This window comes from Onychostruthus taczanowskii, unplaced genomic scaffold, assembly GCF_017590055.1.
Source record: "Onychostruthus taczanowskii isolate IOZ18803 unplaced genomic scaffold, ASM1759005v1 scaffold63, whole genome shotgun sequence".
Classification (NCBI taxonomy): domain Eukaryota; kingdom Metazoa; phylum Chordata; class Aves; order Passeriformes; family Passeridae; genus Onychostruthus; species Onychostruthus taczanowskii.
Genome location: NW_024504012.1, coordinates 4,812,901 through 4,834,798, shown reverse-complemented (window position 1 = coordinate 4,834,798; position 21,898 = coordinate 4,812,901). Strand labels below are relative to the sequence as shown.

The window sequence follows — 21,898 nt, the reverse complement described above, 5'->3', positions numbered from 1 at the left end:
AATGTCGCTTGTTTTTGCAAAAGGTTATCCTCGGTTTGTCAGAGATGAAGCTCTTAATGAAGAGCAGGGCTCACTGGGACGTCTTGACAAAGTCTTTGTGGGAAGTCGGGCGGGGGCTGTGTTCCTGGAGCCTTGGCTCCCGCATGGATCACATCTGTACTTTGCAGGGTACGTGCTCCCAGCCGCCCGGAGGGGTCCGGGGCTCGGCAGCAGCATGACCAGCAGTGTTCACACAGGCAGATGTGCTAAATGTGCTCTAACAAAGCACATCTCAATCAAGTGTCCTTAATTAAGACCTCAGAAAAGCCTTTTGAAAAATACTTATCCATACCTAAGCGCAACAACTAAGAAGGTAAGAAAATCTGGGGGAATTGATTTGACAGAGATAAACCCCTGGGACAGGAGGAAAGACAGCTCATGCTGAGAGTGCAGCGCCTTGCGGGGCTGGAAATCAGCTCCTTTGTGTCCCGTGTCATGTGAGCTTCCCTGAAATGCCTGCACCTCTCCTCCAAACGTTCCCTGGAATATTTTCCTCTGTCGTGGGCATACTGCGAGGATTAATTCCAATGTGTTTCGGTCACACAATGAAGCGGGAATGGAGGAGGTTCAGGACTGCTCCCTGGGAGGTGCTGTGGCTGATGGAATATGCATTGCAAAAGCCAAAACAAGCACTGTTGCCAGTTCTGTTAATTTAAAAGCCAAGAGTCCAGCTTAGAAGTGGTGATAGGTAAAGAAACAAAACTAAATCAAAAAGACCCATGCCTAGCATTTTTTGACTCTGTTTAATAAAACCTCATGGTATGCAGTGATGATGTTTCGTTTACATCCTTAAAACTATGAGAGTTGAAACCAATTTTTTAACTAAAAAATGAGAATGAAAGCTAAAACGTCTCCATGTATGCATGCATCTAGGTAGGAGGGATTTTGGGTACCAAACCACATGTCATGAGACTGAGGCTGAAGCTGCAGGAGCAGCAGGACTTTTGGAATATTCTAGCACAGTGGGACAGGATTTCCATTGCCATTTGCTGTCAGGTTAGAGATACATGAGGCTCTAAAGCTTTATCCCTGCTGGAGCCCTGATAACACTGATCTGATACACAAGAAACCTCAGAATCCTTATTGCAGTCCCATGTGTTGTTGAGACTTATTAAATTAAGGTAACGTGTTAGTGGCTGGATTTTTAGTATCTGTGTCTATATCTATCTGTCCATCTCATCTGGCTTCAGTATCACAGAACTGCAGAGATGATCAAAACCAAAATGAGAATGCTGAAGCAAGGATCTCATTTGAAATATTCTTTCCAGGCTGATATTTTTCCAGTCATTCTGCCAGCAGTCTCAGGTCTGCTTTGTCTATTTAAACTGTCGTCTAAGTGCAGTTCCTGCTCCAAGCCAAAGCCATCTGTTGTTGGGTAATAGTTCTGATTTATTCTGCCTCTGGTTGACACTCATGCTCCTGAGCCAGATGCTGACTTGCAAAATTTGTTTTTATTAATTTTCAGTTTTATACCATGTGTTAATATCACAAACAGTATTTTAATTTAGGTTTGGGCTTTTTCTTTTTTTGTCTACTGTTTAAACTTAGGGATGAGTGATAGTGTCACAGCCCCCTCTGGGGTGCAATTCAGCATCCTTCAGAATGACACAAGAAATTTTAGAAATGCATTCAAACAGTGCTTCTAAATGTCTGATATCTTCCAAATCACTGATCTGTACACTCATTTCTGTGGCATAGAATTAATTATGTTTTGCTTTCAAATAAAAGGTTTGGACTACTTGAAGACTTTTGGGCTTGAGAATGTTGTGGGTTGCTACCTCTGGTCAGAATATGTGATATTCTACAGCATACCCTTTGACTTCAGTGAAGAATGAGGGTAGTTAGGTAACTTTGCAAGTTTGCACTGATTGCCACAATGCATATGAAAGATAAAAATGATTAGAGAGATGGATAAATTTTACCAGTTCCAGATTTATAAAATGTCTCTGTGTAGATGGGCAGCTTCCAGACAATGTGTGCATCTTGCACATTAGCTCCTGGTGGCAATCTGGGTTTAGGGCTTTTTGTTTGTCTGTTTTCTCCAGAGTTGGTGTTGAATCACTGGGAGTTTGTGCAGCAACTCCAAAGCACGTTTGAATGCAACTGTAAAATCCTTGTGGTATCTCTTAATACAATTTTTATATACAGTAAATAAAGGTGCCATTATAAGGCAGCATAGATTAATGCATCAGTCTTCAGATAGGTTAGCAAAAAGCAGTTGCTACTTGTAATCACTCTCAGGTGATCTTCTGTGCAGTACTTGTGGTTTAGTGGGTAGGGATGGACTCTCAGAAGCATTGAAAAAGGAAAAAAAAACCAAACAGTATAAGCATTTCTTAAGGTCTGCTAAAAATAGTCATCAAGTTGTGGCAAGGGCATTGTTACAAAATGTAATTTAATGGACATCTTATCTTAGGCCTATTCCTTTGGGAACGTTGGATTTCAAGAAGAGTTTTCATGTACGGTTCATTGTCTTAGTGAATGTTGTCTTGATCTTAAGCGGTTCAAAAGTGAAATGGGAATTGCATGTGTGATCTGAGAATTATACCAGAGTGGTTTTGTAATTTTGGTTACCAAGATGTTTTTTGCAGACATTTATTTAAGTAATGTTTTCTTCTCATTCTGTGTGTCATTTGGTGTTTTGGGGGAGGGAAATTTTTGATGGGGAAAAAAGAGAAATAAAGTGATATCACTGCAATGAATCTACAGAATATCTTGACATATTTAACACCCAGCTTTGTATGTAACTCACTTCCCCTGATCTTACATGTAACACTGTAGTGTTTATATTTTAAAATGGCAAAATTGCAGTTACCCTGACATTAATAAATTAATGTATCCTGAAGGAAGTCTAATTCAGTTTGCCAAAAAGATAACCTTGCCCAAAAGTATGAGATATTTGTATGGGAAAAGCATGGGAAAGCATGAAAGGAGATCATCAGACTGGCTTAATAATATGGGAGATGCCTGGATCGGAGCTTTTAAGTTCCATTGATAAGGGAAGAACCATATTTTTCTAGGCTGCAAGTTAAGCAGCTTGAGTTCAGCAACAGCAAAAGAACCCTGAAGAAAGGCTGTGTTCCTCCTTGCAGGCCAGGTCTGTATCCAGAGCAGGTCTGTTTCCTGCAGATGCAGCTTCCACTGTCAGAGCCAGGGCACTTACTGCTGCCTTCCAGCAGCGCCCAGGAGAGATCAGGTACCGAAGCACATCTTCACCATCCGGCTTCCCTGGAAGGTGTTGTCAGCAGAGCTTGTGTTTCACACCCCAGCCCCGCTCTGGGCAGTGCAGTCCTGCTGCACGAGGCATGTGGTGTAAAGCTTCACAGAGACAGCAAGACAGCTTACATAGAAAGTAAACAGCTGTGCAAGTAAAAGCTTCAATTCAGCAAGGTCCTTAAACATATGTTTAAATATCATTGAAGTCAAGTTAAATTACTTTAATCATATACATAAGCACTCTGTTGAATGAGGGCTTAATAGTAGTTTCCATCTCTTTCCACATGATCAAGGCTTTTTCATATTCTGCTTCATGCAATAGGGATTTCTTCTTGGTTACACAGCATGAGCAATTGCTGTGACTTTTGGAAGACTCCCTCAACAATATGAATTTTCTGAGCTGTTGTAAACAGTTCAGTGTGGAATGCCAGCAAGAGAGAGTGGAAAGGCATTTTCCCAGCTCTCTGCTTTGAGAGTAGATTTAACACATCTTTTCTGCTGTTTTCCAGGACCACCTGCTACTGCCAGCCACCACACATAACAAGACCAGGAGACCAAAAATGTCTATAGTGCTGCCAGCTGTAAACATCAATGGTAAGTGCAAAAGAAGAAAGGGAACGATAAGGGAACAGTTTCAGAACAGATACAAAGAGATGTGACTGACTCGTACATGAAAAGCAAACTTAGGCCAAATGTCTTTCATTATAGCTTTGCAAAAGAAGTTAAACCGATCATTACTGAGGTTTAGTTGCCAGGGTCCCCGTTGGAGCTGGAGTACTGGCAAATCTCCCATGCTTGGTCACCCAGACTGTGAGGAGAGGTGGGGACTTGGCCAGCAGTTGTGCATTCTGGCTCCTTCAAGGACGGGGAGGGTGCCATCCAGTCCTGGTGATTTGTACCCAGCTGATTAAGGGTTACATGAATGGGATTTAACCTCTCTAACGTGCTGGCTCACAGAGCCCATGGAGACTGTCCTCATCTCCTCGTTTGGGTTCCTCCTATGCTTGCTTAGCAGGGCAAATTCCTCGGCCTTGCTGGTTTGTCAGGATACTGACTGCCTTCCCTGGCCCTCCTTAGCTGTTTACCACGCTGTTATACAACACTCAGTGTGAGTGGGACCTCTCAGCACTGCCTGGTCAGGATTAATAATCATCACGTTACCGTGCTGCAGGACAGCAGAGAAAACAGCTTTGCACTGGGGCACGGGCTCATTAGAGCACAGAAATGTTCTGGGTCAGCATTTCAGTCCCACACGAGAGACAGGACATGACCTGCACAAATATATCAATTCAGATGGTGAGGAATTGCCAGGTTGGGACACAGGGTCACTGCCACATTCATCAAATGCACTGAGAACCCTGGAGCAGTGTAAACTTTACTTTCTGAACAACTGTGCGCATAATGCTTTTTTAAAACATCTGTGTTTTACAGTACATGTGAATCATAAACCCAAATGTTATTGTAAAATCCCAGCATGCTGAAAACATTATCTGCTGATGCGAATTTCCATAAACTAAGAAAAAAAGAATCAGTTCAGGCTTTCAGCATTTTGATAATTGCGCTTTCCCATGCAGTGCAGCCGAGTGTGATAATCTGTACAGCTGTCCTAGGGGAATTTTTATTAGATGTATCAGAATTATTTTTGGCATTTATCTGCCTGAACCTCCCTTTTTATGTCTGTTACAAAAATCCTTTTCTGGCTGACCTGAATTATCACATGCAAGTGGGCACTTTATCACTGAAGTACAAACACTATTTCTAAATTACAAATTATTTCTTCTTAACATTTTACTGAGTCCTGTTCTTACTTGAAATAACTTTTCTTTTGCTGGAGTAAATATAATTTGGAAGATATGCATCAGAATCCAGTGACGAATCTTATCCATAAATAATGAAACATTGTGAAATTATATTTTCATCAGTTCTTTGGGATTTTTTCTTTGGAACATCAGCATAATCCAGGAAATAAAAAAAATGTCTAGGGATTTGGGCAGAGATGTCGAAACAGATGAGACACAAGAATAGCATTAAGTAAACAACGGCATCAAACATGGATTCCTCTGTGGCACCCAGCCAGGTGTTGGGGGAAAAGTTACAAGACACACAAGGGCCAGTAGGTAACTTGGCTTAATTTTCAGTTTGACTATTGATAACCACAGGAAATGATTCCCTAAAATGTTCTGTCTGGAGAAGAAGCCATTTCTGTCCTTTGAGAAAATTGCTTCTCCACCCTATTCTGCCTCTTTGCGGACTGGAGACGATCTGCACAAGCATCTGGGAGTTAGCTGATAACAAAGCTTTCCTCCCAGCTCTCTTAAGCCCACCTTAATTCTTTGTGCACCTGCAGAGAGTTGGCTGCTGGAAAAGGATGAGTCTCCTTTGGAGAAATTGGCAAAACTTTCAGTTTAAGAATTTGTCCCCTCTTTCCTTGTGCCTGAGCCAGATCTCTGTGCAAGAAGGGAAACCTTTTCTGCTGCCACTTCCTTGCCCTTCCTTTTTACTGCCACAGCCCTGGCAGAGGAGATGACAGGAATACAAGTGAAGGGGTCTTTGTTTTGAAGTTTTGAAGTTTTTTCAGACTTGTTTCTGCAGGGTCTTTTAGTGTGTACTAAAGTTTTACTGTGTACTAAAGTTTACCCATGACACTGTTTCCAAAGATGAAATACTTGACAAGGGCAGTTGAGAACCAACCCTTTGAACTACTTGGACAGTCTTTTCCCAGCAGACAGTCATCCTTTTCTGGTGACACTTAGATTGTTCTGGTGCCTTCTGAGGCCCACTAGAGACTGCCTTTCGCTGGCCTGAGCCATTCCCCCCACTGGCTGCAGGGACAGAGAACAGGTATGGACAATGAGTACAGAGGAGAATGAGTTATCCACTGCTGTCCTACATGGCTCTGCATGGGTGATCCAGCAGTTTTCACGAGTGTACAAAGCAGAGCCTGAAGAGTTTTTCTGGGAGGAAGGTGGCAGTCCTTGTGCTGCGAGGTAGTGACAAATGTCAGCAGACAATCTTGTAATTGATGTGCACATGCGTGTGTGTGCAGTCAATAAGATCGAAGTTTAAAAGGAGATCTTGTACAAGGCAATAGCAGTATGTTATTAATTTTCCACATAAAAACTTGCTTTCAAGTATTCAGTTGCTCTATGCTGGAAAAGAGTAAAAACAGCCATTATCTTGTAACTTGCCATGTGCTCTTTCTCACGGTCAGCTTAAATCACCCATGCCCCTCAAAGAGCATTAGGGTAGAACCAGATCCTCACTGTGCAGGTGCACAGAAACAGATTTGCCTATTTAAATATGTTTAATATGTTAAAATATGTTAAATATGTTTACGTTTAATTTTTTTTAAGTATGGAAACTTGTTACACATTGTTACATGTTAATCCTCCACCTCCTACTCCCTTTTCCTTCTTCCCCCCTGGTCATAGCCCCTTTCCAAGCTTGCTGGGCCATGCCCCAGCTCACAATCAATGCTTGCTGGCAGCTCTTCCTTTTCTGCCTCCCCAGATGCTCTGGCAGTCCTTTCCCCTTGTGCCATGTCCCTTCTGGCTGCTGTCCCATGGCACAGCTCTGCCCTTGCCCCCTGCAGCCAGCCATGACAAATTCTGACCTGCCTCTGCCCAGTGTCAAAGCACCAGCATTTGTGACCACATGCAATACTCACAGAAAATCTGTCTGATGGTACCTAAGGACCTCAGCATTGGTAAACGTGGAAGGAAAAACACAGAACTGGGGAGTCCTAGTCCCGCTCTATGTGGTTTTGGAGGCACCATTGGTATGCCTTCCTGAGAAGTTACTCCAAGAAGAAATATCTTGCAGTTTCTCATGGGAATGAAAATGAACTACAATCTACAGTTTAACTCAGGCTTTTGTTTTCAAGCAAGTCATGTTTGTTATGCTGGATTGCAGCTATTACTTTAGAAATCTAACTATGCACTTGAGACCAGTTAAGTCTCCAGTAGGTTTCATTCCTAAATTTTCTTTTATTTTAATTCAGAATGTTGTTGGCTCATTACACCAATTCCAAATTGACATATAGGCGGTGCCTTTCTTGAAGTTTAAGTGAAACCATCTGCCATTAGCCCTCTATTTATTTAACTGCAGCGGGTTGCAACATGGATCTTTGGATCCAAGTAACCTATAGAGAATAACATAGCTGAGCCGCTCTCCCCACCCTGGGCACAAGCCTTCTCTGTCTGCAGCAGCCCTGCAGCCCAGCACAGCCCAGCAGGACTGCTGCTCTGTGCAGCACACAGGAGTGAGGACAGGCAGTGCCAGAGAGCCAGTTCAATGTTTGGCCCAAGAAGCCCCTTTCAGGAATGCACTTCTCCCTGGGTTTAGGTGGGGGACTCTCACAGCTTGGACTTGCTCTTGGTAGGAGCAGCTCCAAGTGTCTGTACAGGTGTGTATTCACCAGTGGCCTTAGTAGCAACACAGAGACCAAGAAGGTCTTTTTTCTTCTTAGGATCCCAGTGCAAAACAGTTTCCTATATGTGGAAGTCTTTCCATCATTCACTTTCTTTAAACTGGGGATTGGTGCCTGTGCTCTAGGCCAAAACAAAAGTGAGAGACCTGATGAGAAAGCCCCTGGTGAAATGTAAGGCTCATTTTCTTGGAACTAGCAGTCATGACAGAGAATTTTGAATTTTTTATAAATATTCTGGTTAGGTCCTTAGTCTGATGGAGCCCAGCTGGGCTTGTCTTCAGTCTGCCTTTCAGATAGCTGTTTGTGTGACCCTCGATAACCTGACCCTCCTTAACCTTCTTAAGGAGCCCTCTTCTCCTGAGGGTTGCTTTTTGTCATGAAATCCAACAGCAAAATAATCTCCCAAAGGCAGAAATGGAATGGAGTGCCTACTTCAGCAGAGTCCATGTGCTCTGTTGTGCTGGCCAGTTTCAGATTTGTGAGCAGTTCCATCACCTTTCCTTCTCGCCATCCATCATCATACTGATGTAACGGACTTCAAAAGTGCTCTGAAATAATATACGTTCTAATAAAAAAGGTGGAAAACAGATCTGATGGTAAGGCTTTTTGATCAAAACTGGGGTGATTTCTGCCATCAAGCAGCATGATTATTTGCATGCAACTACAAAGAACCTCCCTTCAACTGACAGCCATGTGCAAGCAAGTCACAGATGTCCCAGGCTGGTAGCAAACCGTCTGTGAAAAATCTGTAAGGCAAACAGAACCCACACAGGCTGAGGAGAAAAATGAAAACAAAAGCTCCTTGGGAAGTGACAATGGTCTGTAAGTTCCCATGTCTTAGGGTTGAATAAATAAAGTCTTCAACTTCCTCTGCCTTTCAGGGTTAAGCAAACAAAAGATACTGTTTCCTTTTTTCAGAGCAAGAAACCGAATTCACAGTCATTGAGGAAGGCCTAAAACAACACGTATCTGACTGAACAGCAGCTGCCTTCCCTGAAGGTTACTGCTTGGCATTTTGGGAAGCCTCTTTCTCGCTTTGGATAGTTCCAGAGCAGTTTCCAGGAGGGTGATGGTCCCTGCTATCCTAGCTAAGTTGTCCCTCATTGTTCTCCCTGTGCCTAAAAGCCAAGTCGTGGTACCCATGGCTCCCTCTCACAGCTGCTGTCCTTGGCACCAGGCTGGGAAGCTCATGCCACTCTGCTAGGTATAGAGGACACATCTCTTGGCTGCACAAGCATGAGCTATAGAGATACCTCCCTCAGTGTTTCTGCTTTTATCTGCATTTAACAGAAGGTGCTGAGAGCTCAGCACGGCCTCAGAAGGCTCTGGAAGTTGTGTACATGGGATTAGAAGCTGGATGTGAGATGAAAGAAGGGTGACTGCTACAGTTTTTTGGGAAAGTCACTGGGAGTCCGTCAAGTTCTCTAAACAGGATGTAGGGAAATACATCTAAGAATGTCTCCAATGCTGTCATTCCAGTCATTTTGAAACTGCCATTCTTTTGCTTCTTGAGCTGCCAGTTGAGGAATAAAAGTTCTTTGGTGAAGTCTGAGGAGGGAAGAGTCAGAGCCGTGATCAGACCTCACTGCAGCAGCTGATTCCTGAGCCTGGGCTGGGACAGAGGGAGAGCCTGCAGTGTCCTGTGTGCAGCCATGGGCCAGCACCATTACTGTGGTTCTCCTGTCATTAGGAGGATTTGCCAATGTCAGAGATGCACTTCTGCTCCCGTGCTCGTGTAAAGCTGTACTGCAGAGGTCAGGATTGAAATGATGGCAGAACATTGTTTAACAAGGAATTTTAAGAACAGATTTTAGTAATCTTGCAAGATGCTGCCATTCACATTTCTGTTCTCAAAGTAGCAGTGCAGTTTGTCAAAACAAAATATTCCCTCAAACTTTCCTACATTTCTTTAAGTCAGAATTGATTATTGCCTAGATCAAGTCCTAAATAGAAGTTTTCAACTGCTTTTGTTACCTTTGGAAGACTTTGCTCTCCCCAGCCGTGTTTGTTAATATGTTGTCTTTGACAGAAAGGAGGAGATTAAATTATTCAAAAAAGTAAGAAAGAAATCATTCAAGAATCTGTGTGCAAAAGTAACGGAATCTGTGTCACTTGAGTTCATGTTTATTTATTTAGACAGGAAACGAACAAGAAATGAAATCATGAAGGCTTATTCCCTAATGACTTTTCATAACGAGCTGTTTACCTAAATTACTAAATGAGTAATCTATTTTTATGCATTCAAAAGAACAGGAAGGTTACTTCAGAGGATCTTTGGTCCTTTTGGCCCTTAATTAATACAGAAAAGAGTATCTCAGGGGTTTTGCTAGAGCAGGCCAAGCCCCAGTGTGCCTGGTGCTCGCTATGCAGACAGGGTAGCTGCTGCAGATGGCATTTTGCTTCACCAAGGGGGCAGAGAATTAGTCATAAATTAATTGGACTTCATACTTAGTATTTCTAATGCCAGTGTCGAGTTATTACAGCAGATTTTTTTTTTCCATAGGAATGACACACTTCTGTAAAATTCACAAAGTATAATTAAAAAGAAGCTAGTGCCATAGGCTGGCAGCACGAATGCCAGTGTGGAATTGCAGAGTTGGTTTGAACTGAGCATGTGTGTGTCTCCTGGATGTTTGTTAGCCCTGCATGCTGGTGCTGCTGTGGACATGTGTGAGGTTCACAGAGAGCACTGTGCTTGAGAGCTGTGCTGCAAAGCAAAGAGGGAACTTTCACCCCAATCTGTGAGGTTACTGTTGCCATCCTGGCTATGTTGTGCTGTGTGCAGCATGTTGTAATTCTAGCCTCTAGCCCAGTTAGTCTGCCTTAATGTATCTTCAAATGTTGTAAATTGAAGATTATATAATTCCTCTTGGTGTGAAATTATAGGTGGCAAACAGTTTTATGTTTGTGATACATGGGCCAACTCTGGTAACTCTTTATTTCTGCAGTGATCTGTAGCATAATTATCCATAATGAGCTCACCCCGTAAAAACACAAAAAGCTGCAACAGAGCTAGTAGAGGAAGTTCACATTTATGAGTTCTGTCTTGAGAACATCACTGGAGTAAACCTAGAGACGGGTGAAAACAGCGGTCTGAGAGGGCCTGTTGGAGTGTTTGGGTTAGTCTCTAAGGAGACTCCTGCCAGCAGGGCTGGGAGGCTTTTCCCTGCTCCTCAGATCCTGGGTCTGTCCTTCAGGCTGCACTTGCCTCACCTCTTCATACAGCCCACCTCACCCCTGGTGCTTCCTGCTGGGCTTCCTGGGCATCTTCTGGGCTTGGAAAGTATTTGAAAAGCACATCCTGAGTTCCTGAAGGACATTTTTGCTCATTCTCCACTTTATTAAGTAAATCATCTCCCTCCATCCTGCCTGAGTCTGTAGCAGCTCCAGAGGAGCAGGCTGTGCCATATCCCCGTCTAGCACAAACACCTTCTGGGTGAATGTGGATGAAGAAATGACTGCCAGCCCCAGCTGTGCCTCTCCATGGAAAAGGAGGCACCCCTGTATCAGAGTAGGACTTGTACATGAAAGCTGTAATCTGCTGTTTCTATAGCTGGGAGGCAGAAATGTTTGCAAGGGCCGTCTCTCGTTATTAGCACGCTGCGCTCAGACGGGCTCTGCAGTGCTTTCATCGCTGACTGACACCTGCATTGGGTCACAGAAGCTCATGTGCAGCAGAGCACTCGCCCCACACAGACAGGAGATGGTGTTAAAAATACACTTCTACGAGCAAGAGCTGATTGCAGTATCTAAATAAATGAGGTAACTTTATGTACCCAAGTTAGACAGGAAAGTTCAGCTCACTCTTTGGATACCGTCCAAGCTGTAAAGACATTTCAACTGTCAAGGGAATACAGGCTCTCACCAGCCTTCAGTTTTAAATCAGTGACACACTTCAACACCAGGATACAAGTGATACTGGGTAATAGGCAAGGTCCATGTCAATACAAACATGATGTCGCCTCTTGAAAATAAAAATTAAGTCTAGTAGTTAATTTAATTTTATCAGTAAGTGCCTGCAACTTGAAATGCCACAGTTCAAAGGTAAGGGCTAAATAAAACAGGAAAACATTAAAGGAAAAACTAGTGGGGTTAAAATGCTGGCAATTAAAGATTAAAATCTCACTGCAAAAATCTTTAAAAGAAGACTAAAAAATACTATGGGCTTAAGTTAAGTAACACGTTAAAGTCAATCCATAGAAGTAAGAAGATATCTTTTAAACAACAGACGTTGTAGCCAAATGAGGGAATGGGGTGGGGGGGGGCGAAAAAAAGAGGATAATTTCTGGCAGACTAAATGTCAAACCATAAGAAGTTAAGCCAGAAAAAGATACTGAGCAACAGCATGCCTGAGGCATAAAAGAAATAGTAAAAATATTTTTGAGAGGAAGCCTGCCAGGGAATCTCTAGTGCCTGTGGAGGACCAAGGCGTAAAGGAGTACTTAAACTGGAAGTCAGCACTGCAGAAGGAAGGAGTAAAGTGTTCTTGTGCTGGTATTAACCACTGAGGCTGTATAAATATCAGGCAGGTGACAAATAAGGCAAACTTTTAATAAATGACTTCAACTGAAGTCTCAGTTTTGCGCCGGTCGGCAGAATCTGTGAGAGTTGAGCGTGTCCTGGCACATGCAACAGATTGGGAAGAGAGCACAGCTCCTGCAGAGGAAAGCCCTACCTTGGTGCTCCATTGGAGGCCCCAGAGGGAGAGTGAGTGAGGATAAGGGTAGTCCCTTCAGCACCGCAACATACTGAGAGTTCAAAAACCTTGGAAAAAGGTGGTTCTTTAAGACTGCTGAAAGGAAGCAAGCTTTTGTGAGGCAAGAGGGAAGGCTCACTCACAGATTAGCGTCCCTCTAAAAGGAGGAAACAGACTGTCTCATTTTGCAGTGAAGGGGTTGTTACCAGTAGGTTCATACACAGGTCCATGCTGGGGAGATGTCATGGCTCCCAGTCCCTCCTGCACTCAGAGGAAGCAGTGCCCTGGTCCTAGGACAAGCCCTCCAGCCCTCGTTCTTGAAAGAAGCCTTTACTGGAATGCCTTTCTACGCTACTCTCCTGTGTGCAGTTTTATGTCTTGTAAAGTTGGTAGGTCTGGATTTGCAGGCAGTGTGGGAAGTTTGTTTATCTTTTTAGTGCCTCCCAAGTGGGCATGGGATGGTTCTGACTAAGAGAATTGCTCTTCCTCTAGCCTCATTCCTTCATTCCCAAGAGTTGTCTGTGCAGCAGAGCTCCTTACCCTTGTCTTTTGTTTTCTCTTTGGGTTTTTGCCTCTTGTCATTAGCATTGTCACAGATGGTTAGATTTTAAATAGGGCCATCCTGCAGCAATGCTTCCCTGCCAACTACACACATATACACAGCCAGAGCTGTCAAAAATGTCTCTGTTTTTCCGAGAAATGCTCCATCTGAGGGAGTTTTAAATCAAGTGCCTGCGAGGGTCAACACTGGTGAGTCTGGTCTTCTCCTGCCGAGGTGACCATTGGCTCCTTCTCCAAAACAAGAGCAATCACACCAAGTCCACACTGGGCCATCTCCTCAGTAGCTCATGTTCTTTCTCTTAGAGGGGAGTGGTGCAGCATGAAAGAAGATTGAAAAGGGAGGTGGGCAATCCAGTGGGACATTGTCCCTGGGAAGAGCCAACTTTCCTTCCCCCTCCCTGAGACCTCCCATCTAGAGCAGGTACTGCAAAGCACCATCTGGCACAGATTGGCCGCTGACCGTGTTGCTCACAGGTGCTGCTGGCCTCCTCAAGAAACCACACAGTGGTGTAAGCTAAGGGCAGGTGATGCTCCTCACCCACAGCCAGTGCCAGTCTCTCTGGTGGCTCCATTATTTACTTCAGAGGCCACTGAGAGCTTGTTTCCCCTGGTTTTCTAGCTTACCTCTCATGCCTGTGCATATCTCCCTTGGATAATCCCTGACGCCACTGCTCCAATGGATCAGGCATGAAGAGAGGGACCCTGTCTCCTGCTGTCAGCTTGTGGCTTGTCAGGGTGAGTTTGACAGTGTGGATCCAGAGTTTCTGTACTCCTAGAGGTGCTGGGCTCACAGTTGGAGAGGTGGTAGGAGACCTGGAGACTGAAATGCCAGGATCTCACTTAGTCTGTGCCCAGGACTGAGGACAGCTGAGTTCACAGAGGTGAGACCACTGCAACCGCTCTGTTTGGAAGTAGTTCCAAGTGGGAATTTACTTTTAAAAAGGGAAGTTATTTGACTCTAACTTTATCCTTTGCTTCAAACAATCTTGTCCAACAATCCAATCTGTAAATGTTTTAGCAATCCTGCTGCGTTATTGCAGCGAGCGTATTTTTAGTCTGTAACACTGCTTCATTTATATACTTATTTGGTAGTGTATACCAACCCTTCAGATGGAAACATTGTCCAGATGTGCAGGGTAGGACAGTCGGGGCTTCTCAACGGAGATGAGAAGGAAGATTGCTGCAGTGGCAATGTGGAGAGAGCCCTGTGAGTTATGTGTGGGGACAGCTGCAGCCCTTCAGCAGGCCAGTGCAGCAGAGCACAGCTGGTGCCTTCAACTCCTGAAGCTCATGCCTTCTGAGCCCTGCTACCCTAAACATAAGTTCTGGATCGGGCCAGGGCAGGTTACAATAATAACTATTTTGATAATTAGGTGCTAAATCATTCCTAAAGCTGAACTTTATCATTGTCAGCTTGGCGCAGCTCGCACAAAGCACCCAGGTGCTGGAACACATTAGTCGCTCTTTGAAAGCTGCCCTGGTTTCTGCTGCTGTGAGAGATGGGCCTGCAGAAGGGGCTCCAAGTGTAGATTAGTGCTGACACAGACTGAAAACTTTCTCTTTAGAAGGAATTGTGGAAAGTACAGAGTGTGAGTGGCTGTTCAGCAAAGATAGCTTTGATAAGAGTTGGTGGGTTTGGATCACCTTACAACAGGGGTGATTCGCTGGCTCCTATTTTGGCATCAGTTAAACTGGTTCCATGGATAGCAAAAACCTTCTGCTCCCCACCCCCGCAAGGAGGGGATGATTCACGTGCCTTCTTGACAAAGACAGGTAGTTAAAGTAAGGATGGCGTGAGTGATTGCCTCCCTGTACCTTAGCAGGAGTAAGGACATGTAGTCCAGATCTGTGTGGCTGACAGCACCTTAAATGTGTAGTCAGTGAGCACAGCAGATACAGAGCCAGGCATGTTCTGACCATTTTAAAGTCACCTACTCAGAAAACAGCAAGTAGGTGTGTGGGTTATCTGCTTCAAAGGCAGCTGGGGCCTTAGAAAAGGGCCTGAGGTCTGAGAACCTCACTGAATGATAGAGTATTGGTCCCACTGAGGTTTTTTTTGGTAATACACTGTGATATTACCCAGAGTAAAGTAAAATTCATAGTTCTGGTAGAATAAGGCTCTATAAATATACGTATGGCATGAGTGCACCTTCAGAAAGCTGTAAAGCCTTTCCATGGTGTTTGAAACAGTCCAGCAAGCTCAGGTCACCTTTCAGGGGAGCTCTGTTTCAGTTTCTCTGCAGACACCAGTTTCCACAATGAACATGTGTTGTAGCAGAGCTTTTTGGGGAAGATGTAACTAGAAAAGGATAAATTATCAGAATTACATCTTCTTTAAGACAGATGTGTCTATAGGGCCAAACAGCCTGATGTGATATGTGTAACGTTGAAGTCTGTGGAGACAGCTGACATCACCATTTGCTCTTACTAACTGCAGAACAGAAGTTTCATTGCCTGCCTTTCAAGCCCTCTGCCTGTCTTCTCCCTTTCTACTTCTCCCATAGAAGTAGGTGCTCAATCTCACAGACATTTGAACAGCCAACTGATTGATGGATGTCAGTGCTGCTGAGGCAAGGAGGATTTTGGTTTTATGGCCTTTTTAGTAATACAGTTTTAAAAATCTAGTGCTTCACATATGAAGACAATCTTCTGTCATCCTCAGTAATTTGTAGCAGTAGTTGATGCCCTCAGACCTATTTGGTTTTGGTTTGGACTACAGACTTCAGCTTTCTTCTGTTGGATCTTGCACCATGATTGTTTTCTGAGGGAGAGCAGCACTGGGAATTAGGTTTCTGTTCCTTAGACCAAGCTCAGCCTGCTTTGGTACAGCCTGAAAGAGCCATCAAGGCTCTTTGGGAAAGTGCAGTCAGAGCTGCAATGCTTGGCACAATTACCTTTGCTATTAATTTGAAATAGTCAGTCATCTGAAGCATGGCTTTTAAACCTGTTAACAAATAATTAACTCCAGCACAGGCTCTTGGCCCAGCAAGGATGGCTTCTTAAGCCTGAGTCTGCACTGTGTGAAAAACTGTATGTTCTGAACTTCAAAGAGGAGCAATAAATCTATTTATAAATCCAGACACCTCTACAGGAGATCCATTCCTGTGTTTTCATTTACGTAATCCCACAGAACACCAGTCATAAGTAATTCAGTGCAGTAAAGATCACTGTGTGTCAGCGTTGCTGCGGGCCCCTGGGCAGCCCTGTGTAACGCATGCTGGCAGTGCTGACCTTGCAGCCAGCACCTGAGCAGCAGGCAGCAGCCTGGGGCTGTCAGTTCTGCTTCACAGACACCCTGCTACCTGTGCCTCACTGGGAGGGGTGGTGGCTGTGTGCTCAGGCAGGGCAGTGCACGCTGGCCTGAGCACTGGTTACATGCTGACCCCTCCAGGGATCGGCCACACGCAGCTGCTGAGCTCAGTGCTGGGCACAGCCCCTCTGGAAACCCACCCTCTGCCCCACTGGTGCCTCCAGATGTTGGTACTGCACAGGAGGGGAAGGAGAGAAAGCCTGACAAGGAGTGATCTGACACAGGAATCAGCAGGCAAAATCGTTTGCTTGTTCTGAGAATCAGATCAGACCATGGAGTCCAGTGGAGAACCCACAACTTGAGGTGCTGCGTTTGGGGAAGGTGCTGACCACAGCTCTGGTCAGGAGCAGGGACTTGCAGCTCACAGAGGGGCAGACCCAGAGGGACCAGGAGCGAATGAATGCGTGTCTGTGGAGCTCTGGTACCCAAGGGCTTGATGGGCAGCTGCTCCTCTAGCCTTTCCTTAAAAACTCTTCATCATGGAGATCCTCTCATCTCCCCAAGGTACTTTCATCCAGGGCTTGTATTTCATTACAATTAGAAACTTGGTCAAAGTTAAATATGTTTCTCTTGCAGTGAAGCTGTTGTTTCTAATCCTGTCATTCTGCTGGCTTATCCACAGTGATCCTCTGCAGTTCTCAAGGTTTTTCTGTAGTACTTCTGCCCAGCCCCATTTTTATTCATGTTTTCCAGCTCTGGCTGTGGGGAAAATGCATTCTGAAGATGTTGGACAGCTTCTCTCTTTTATCAAAACTGCAGTCTCATCCAATCTAGACACTCCACGGTTGCTGGAATCTCTCCAGTTTAGCATCTTCCAGAAATCTTCTAAGTATGCTGTCTATTGCTCATCCAGCTCATGAAGCAGTTTAATGCCATCGAGCTCAGGATGGAGCCATGTGCAATCATTTTTTGCAATGACAGTGAGCTAGTCTTCCCAAACAGGGGCTTGTGCCAGCTGTGCTCAGGTCATGTTTGCCTGTTGTTTTGCTGAGACCATCACATGGGTGTTCACAGAGCATCAGCCCCACCCTGGGCTGGGGTGGGCAGGGTGTCCCGGGGCTGCCACCACTTTCAGACCCCTCCTTAGAATGAAGCTGGTCCAGGTGCCTGGCAGCAGCACCAAGCAGTAACTCCTGTCTTTGAGGAACATCTCACCTCCTCCTCTGTGTCGGTTTGGAGCTAATGGTAATGAGAAAGGCTGCTGGAAATGCCTGGGCATTGAGCTGTTCCCACTGCTGCCCTCACCCCTGTGAGATCAAAGCCTTTGCAGAGGTTTTCTGCAGCAGTTCAATGCCTTCACCCCAAAAAGGGAAAGAATCAGATGCCAGCTTCAAACCTGACTTTAACTCCTGGGCTAACTCACAGGCTGAGGGCATGATTTGGGTACTTTTTGTGAATGTCTGTGTGGGAGGTGTGCATCCCCTGTGTGCCTGCTGGCCAGAGAAGCTCATCATGAGCACGATTCCTCCCAGCTCTTGCCGCTGTGGTGGACTCAGACACAGACCCTCCTGCCATGGGGTGGCAGAACTGTGGCTTACTTAATCCTGGCACACTTTGTTGGGAGGGAGCTTTGTCAGCACAAGAGGACCAGGATCCCAGCTGGCCAGAATGGGCTGGGCTGGTTCCCCAGTGCCACCCACACAGCACAGCTCCCTGCCTTGCCTGGGCAGCCCTTGGGATTGCTGTTCTCCTCTGTCTTGTGCAATGCCCAGAACTTAATGATAGCCCTCTGTGCTGGCTGTGACTAGGCAGGGAAGGTCACTGCACTACTAAGATGTTTTCCTGGCCCTTGCCACCGTCCCATCCCACCTCACCCACTTGTGGCTTTGGAGCACTGTTTCTCACATAACTGGGTTCCATCAACTGCAGCATGAGAGCTGAGGAGCTGTTTCCTGCTTGCTGTGTCACAGGGAGCCCATCTGTGCCCATTTGCTGGCTCCAGGCTCTGTGCCCTTCAGCTTCCTCTTGTGCCTCTCTGCTCCCCTTTCCAGCCCCCTCTCCTGAGTGGCACCAGCAGCCCAGGCCCCTCTGCTGACTGGTCCTGAGCCTGTGGGTGGGAGCCAAGAGCACCTCCAAAGGCAGAGAGAAGGGGTGACTTGGAGGGATGGCCTCTGAAAGGGTCCCAGCTAAGGACACAGCACCTTATGTCACAGCGGGGCTTTATCAGCAGTGCAGCATCCAGGAGGGGTGAGGTGCTTGTTGGGGGTTTGGGTCAGTGGCACAGAGACTTGCACAGCTGCTCATGGCCTCAGTCTCTTGGTGGCACATACAGAGCTTTTACCATTTCATTCCTTGCAGGTGCAAGCTTTGATTTCCCTTGCAGGCTCTCAGCCCCCTTAGCAAGGGTTTGCTCCTGCCTTTCATTACTATACCAGACACAGTTGATCTAATGGCTTCTGCAGGTGGTGTGGGGTACAACAGGGTCTGGCCGTGGTCTTCAGCTGTCATCCAGAGTCAGAGTTAATCCAGGAGAACAGTAAAAATTAGTAATGTATATTGCATTCCTCCAGTCCATATGCTTTCCATTAGGTGATCTTCCATCCTCCTGAGCACAGAAAGGAAACCCTGCCAGTGGCAGTCTTCTGGCTCTGAAAGGGTTGGTCTTGCCTGGAAATCCGATCTCAGATCTTGCATTCCTGGGCACACTGTCTATGCAGGGAATAGTCTCCCACCTTTAAATCCAGGCAGCAGATGCTAGCCATGTGCACAGCCTGTAAGCCCAGCAGCTCCTGTGGCAGCAGATGCCACGGGCTGGGGGCTGCACTGGGGTCCCGGGTGCTGGTCAAGGTCTTCCTGTGTCCAGGGCTCTGTCAGGGGAGTGGCCTTGTCCAGTGTCACCACATCACTCAAGTACAACAGCCAGGTCAGATGGGAATGAGGCACAGTTATTCTTTTGAGAGATCACATTTTAGGGGTTTTTTGTTAATAAACTGGTGAAGAAATTCCTCAAGATCCCCAGTGTCAAGAGGATTACAGAAAGTGAAACATTCAGCTTTCTTAAATAAACCTTATTTTCAATCACACCCATACTTTAGTGGCTCAAGAACAACAGTTCCGTAATGAATGTTACACAGTGCAAACTCCGTCAGTAATGATGTGCAGATGAAGAAGGGGAAATAAAAGACATTAATTTCTAGGTGTGACTGCACATGCTAAGTGTGGTCTAGGCTCTTCGAGGTGTCGTGAGCAGTCTGGGGCTCTGCTGTGTGAGATGGAGCTCTATGTGTGCAGCTGCAGAAAGGGAGGTCCCCACTGCAGCTCCTGCTCCAGACAAAAAATGGTCCATAAAGCTCTGCTTTTAGTGCTCTTGGATCCCTAGCTTGCAGAGCTAACTCTGACCTGGTTTTCTTTATCCTTACTTTTGCAGAGAATGTGATCAATGGGCAGGACTACGAGGTGATGATGCAGATTGACTGCGAAGTGATGGACACCAGGATCCTCCACATCAAAAGTTCATCTGTCCCTCCATACCTCCGAGAGCAGCGCAGAAATCACACCGACACCTTCTACAGCTCGTCCCCCTCCGTCACAGAGATGCCCCATGCCCTGAGGGCCATTGTCAAATCCCTGCAGTAGCTCCTGTGACAGCGCACAGGGGAACGCCGGCATGCAGCAGGTCCTGCCACCAGCCTGAGCCCCTTCTCTGGCAGCTCCTGGGGCTCCTGGCACATGGGCACAGCAGGGACAGCCCCCTTTAGCCCATTCCTGTGCCTGACCTTACCCAATGGCTGCATCCTGCCCGGGGACAATGCAGCTCAGCTGGCTCCTCGCCAGGGACAGTCCTGGGGGCCCCACACAACGTGGGGGACATGGCCCATCACTGCTACTTATGTGCTGTCCAGAATTGTGGGTTGTTTTTCATTTCTGTCCCTGTTAGGCTACCAGAGGTGGGCTGATGAGCCAGAGACGAGGCAGCAGACACCCACACTTGGCATGAGGCCGCTCTCCCTGCAGTGTGCTTGGGCAGCTGGAGGAAGTCCAGCTCCCAGCTTCAGGTGCTGTGCCTGACCAGACAGCCCCACTCCTCATCATTCCCTCCCAAATCCTGCCTGTGCAGCCTCCCTCAGCAGAAAGCCCTGGGATGCAGCAGTGTGGTGGAGCAGCCCAGCCCAGACCCTCAAGAGGGTGCTGGGACCCCACACTCACCACTAAAGCACTACAAGCAGAACAACCCCACTGCCGTGGAGCTGGGCTGCCCAGTGAGGCACTGCCCACCCCACACCTGCCTGGCTCTCCAGGATCCTGCTGCTGCCTTCCCCAGCACACGTGGCTGCACGGCTGAAGGCTTGGCCCAAAGGAAGTGATTTCATGCAGCAGATGCATTTGTAAAGTTTGGGGTTTTTGAGTTTTGTTTTTTTTTTTCTTCCTGGTTTTTGTTTGCGTGGGTTTTTTGTGTGTGCTATTTAATACTTTTCACTGCTAACAACTGCCCGTGGAGCAGCATTGGCCTTGCTGGGGCAGAGGGGATGCTTCAGTTCCGTGGGACAGAGCCCCAGCACCTTCTCCTGAAGCCACACACGTGTCACACGCACTCAGCACCACGCACCCCTGTGCCTCACCAGCACAGAGAGCCACTCGCCGGGCAGCGGGGGAACGTTCCATTTGCCCCAAACACTGGCTGCAGCGATCTGCTGCCATTCCAGAGTGGAGCTCTGTTCACTGCTGCTGTGTTTGTCAGCCGAGCCCCAGGCCAGAGCTGGGCCCAGGAGCTCCAGCACACTGGTGCTCAGCTGGGATGAGCCGCCAGCAGAGCATCAGCCTTGCATAATGACTTCAGCATGTTGTTACGTTATTTTTTCTCCCCTGTGCAGTTTGCAAAGAAGATTATGAGCTTCATTGTGTCAGCCAGCTACCTTTCCTTCGTGGTTTGAGCACTAACTGGCTCACACGGAGCTTTTGATTATTAATTATTATTATATTATTAGTATTCATGTATGTGTGTGGCCGTTAGGAAATTCAGGTTGATCCCGCAGCATGACAAACAGCTCCAGGGGCAGTGAGGAGGAGGATGAGGAGCAGTGCACCCCTGTGAAGTATGTGCCTTGCAACACCTTGGAGAAGCTGTGTCCTTTGCCACGTCCCCGGCGCAGGCAGGCCCCGTCCTCGCGGCGCTCGCGCTGCTGGGAGGGAGCTGGGCTTGGCCGGGGTTTGGCTGCGCTGCTCGCACCACTTCATTTTCCTGGCCTGGCCCCACCTGACTGTGGGCCAGCTCACAACTCACAATAGTCAGAAATAAAAACTCCAGCGGTGCCCCAGCCAGAGGCACATGGCTCCCCCGCAGCCATGGGTAGGGGCTGCTGGCTGCTGTGGGGGCATTTGCTGCCAGGGAGCTGGGGAGGGGACTGGGGTGGTGGCTGGGCTTGCACAACCTTGGGAAGGGCTGCTGGTGGGGGCTGGGGGCTCAGGACTGCTGCAGCACCACATCCTCCCCAGGCAGCACCCCTGGGCTCTAGTGGTAGAGAGCATCTCTTATCCTGTGTAATTCTGTTCTCTGTGTCCCTACTACTGAAGGCAGTAAAAATCCTTCTTTTATTTATTATTAATAACTTCATTATTGTACTTACATTTCCTTAGGCAAACTACTGGAATGGCTGCCCTGGTCTGCCATCTCTTGGGCTGCAGTGTGGCTCTGCTTGGCACAGTGCTG

At 46.6% G+C, this 21,898-nt stretch overlaps 1 protein-coding gene across 3 annotated transcripts in view; it reads left to right on the top strand.

The window, feature by feature from the left end:
- Window positions 1–21,790, top strand: part of ATF6 (activating transcription factor 6) — a 74,536-nt gene extending 52,746 nt beyond the window's left edge. For all 3 annotated transcript variants that reach the window (XM_041420018.1, XM_041420017.1, XM_041420019.1), the window contains 2 exons: window positions 3,765–3,849; window positions 19,619–21,790. In XM_041420018.1, the coding sequence (XP_041275952.1) occupies window positions 3,765–3,849; window positions 19,619–19,827 (294 nt within the window). In that variant the 3' untranslated portion in view covers window positions 19,828–21,790. The remainder of the gene's footprint in view (window positions 1–3,764; window positions 3,850–19,618) is intronic.
- Window positions 21,791–21,898: the final 108 nt, after the last annotated feature.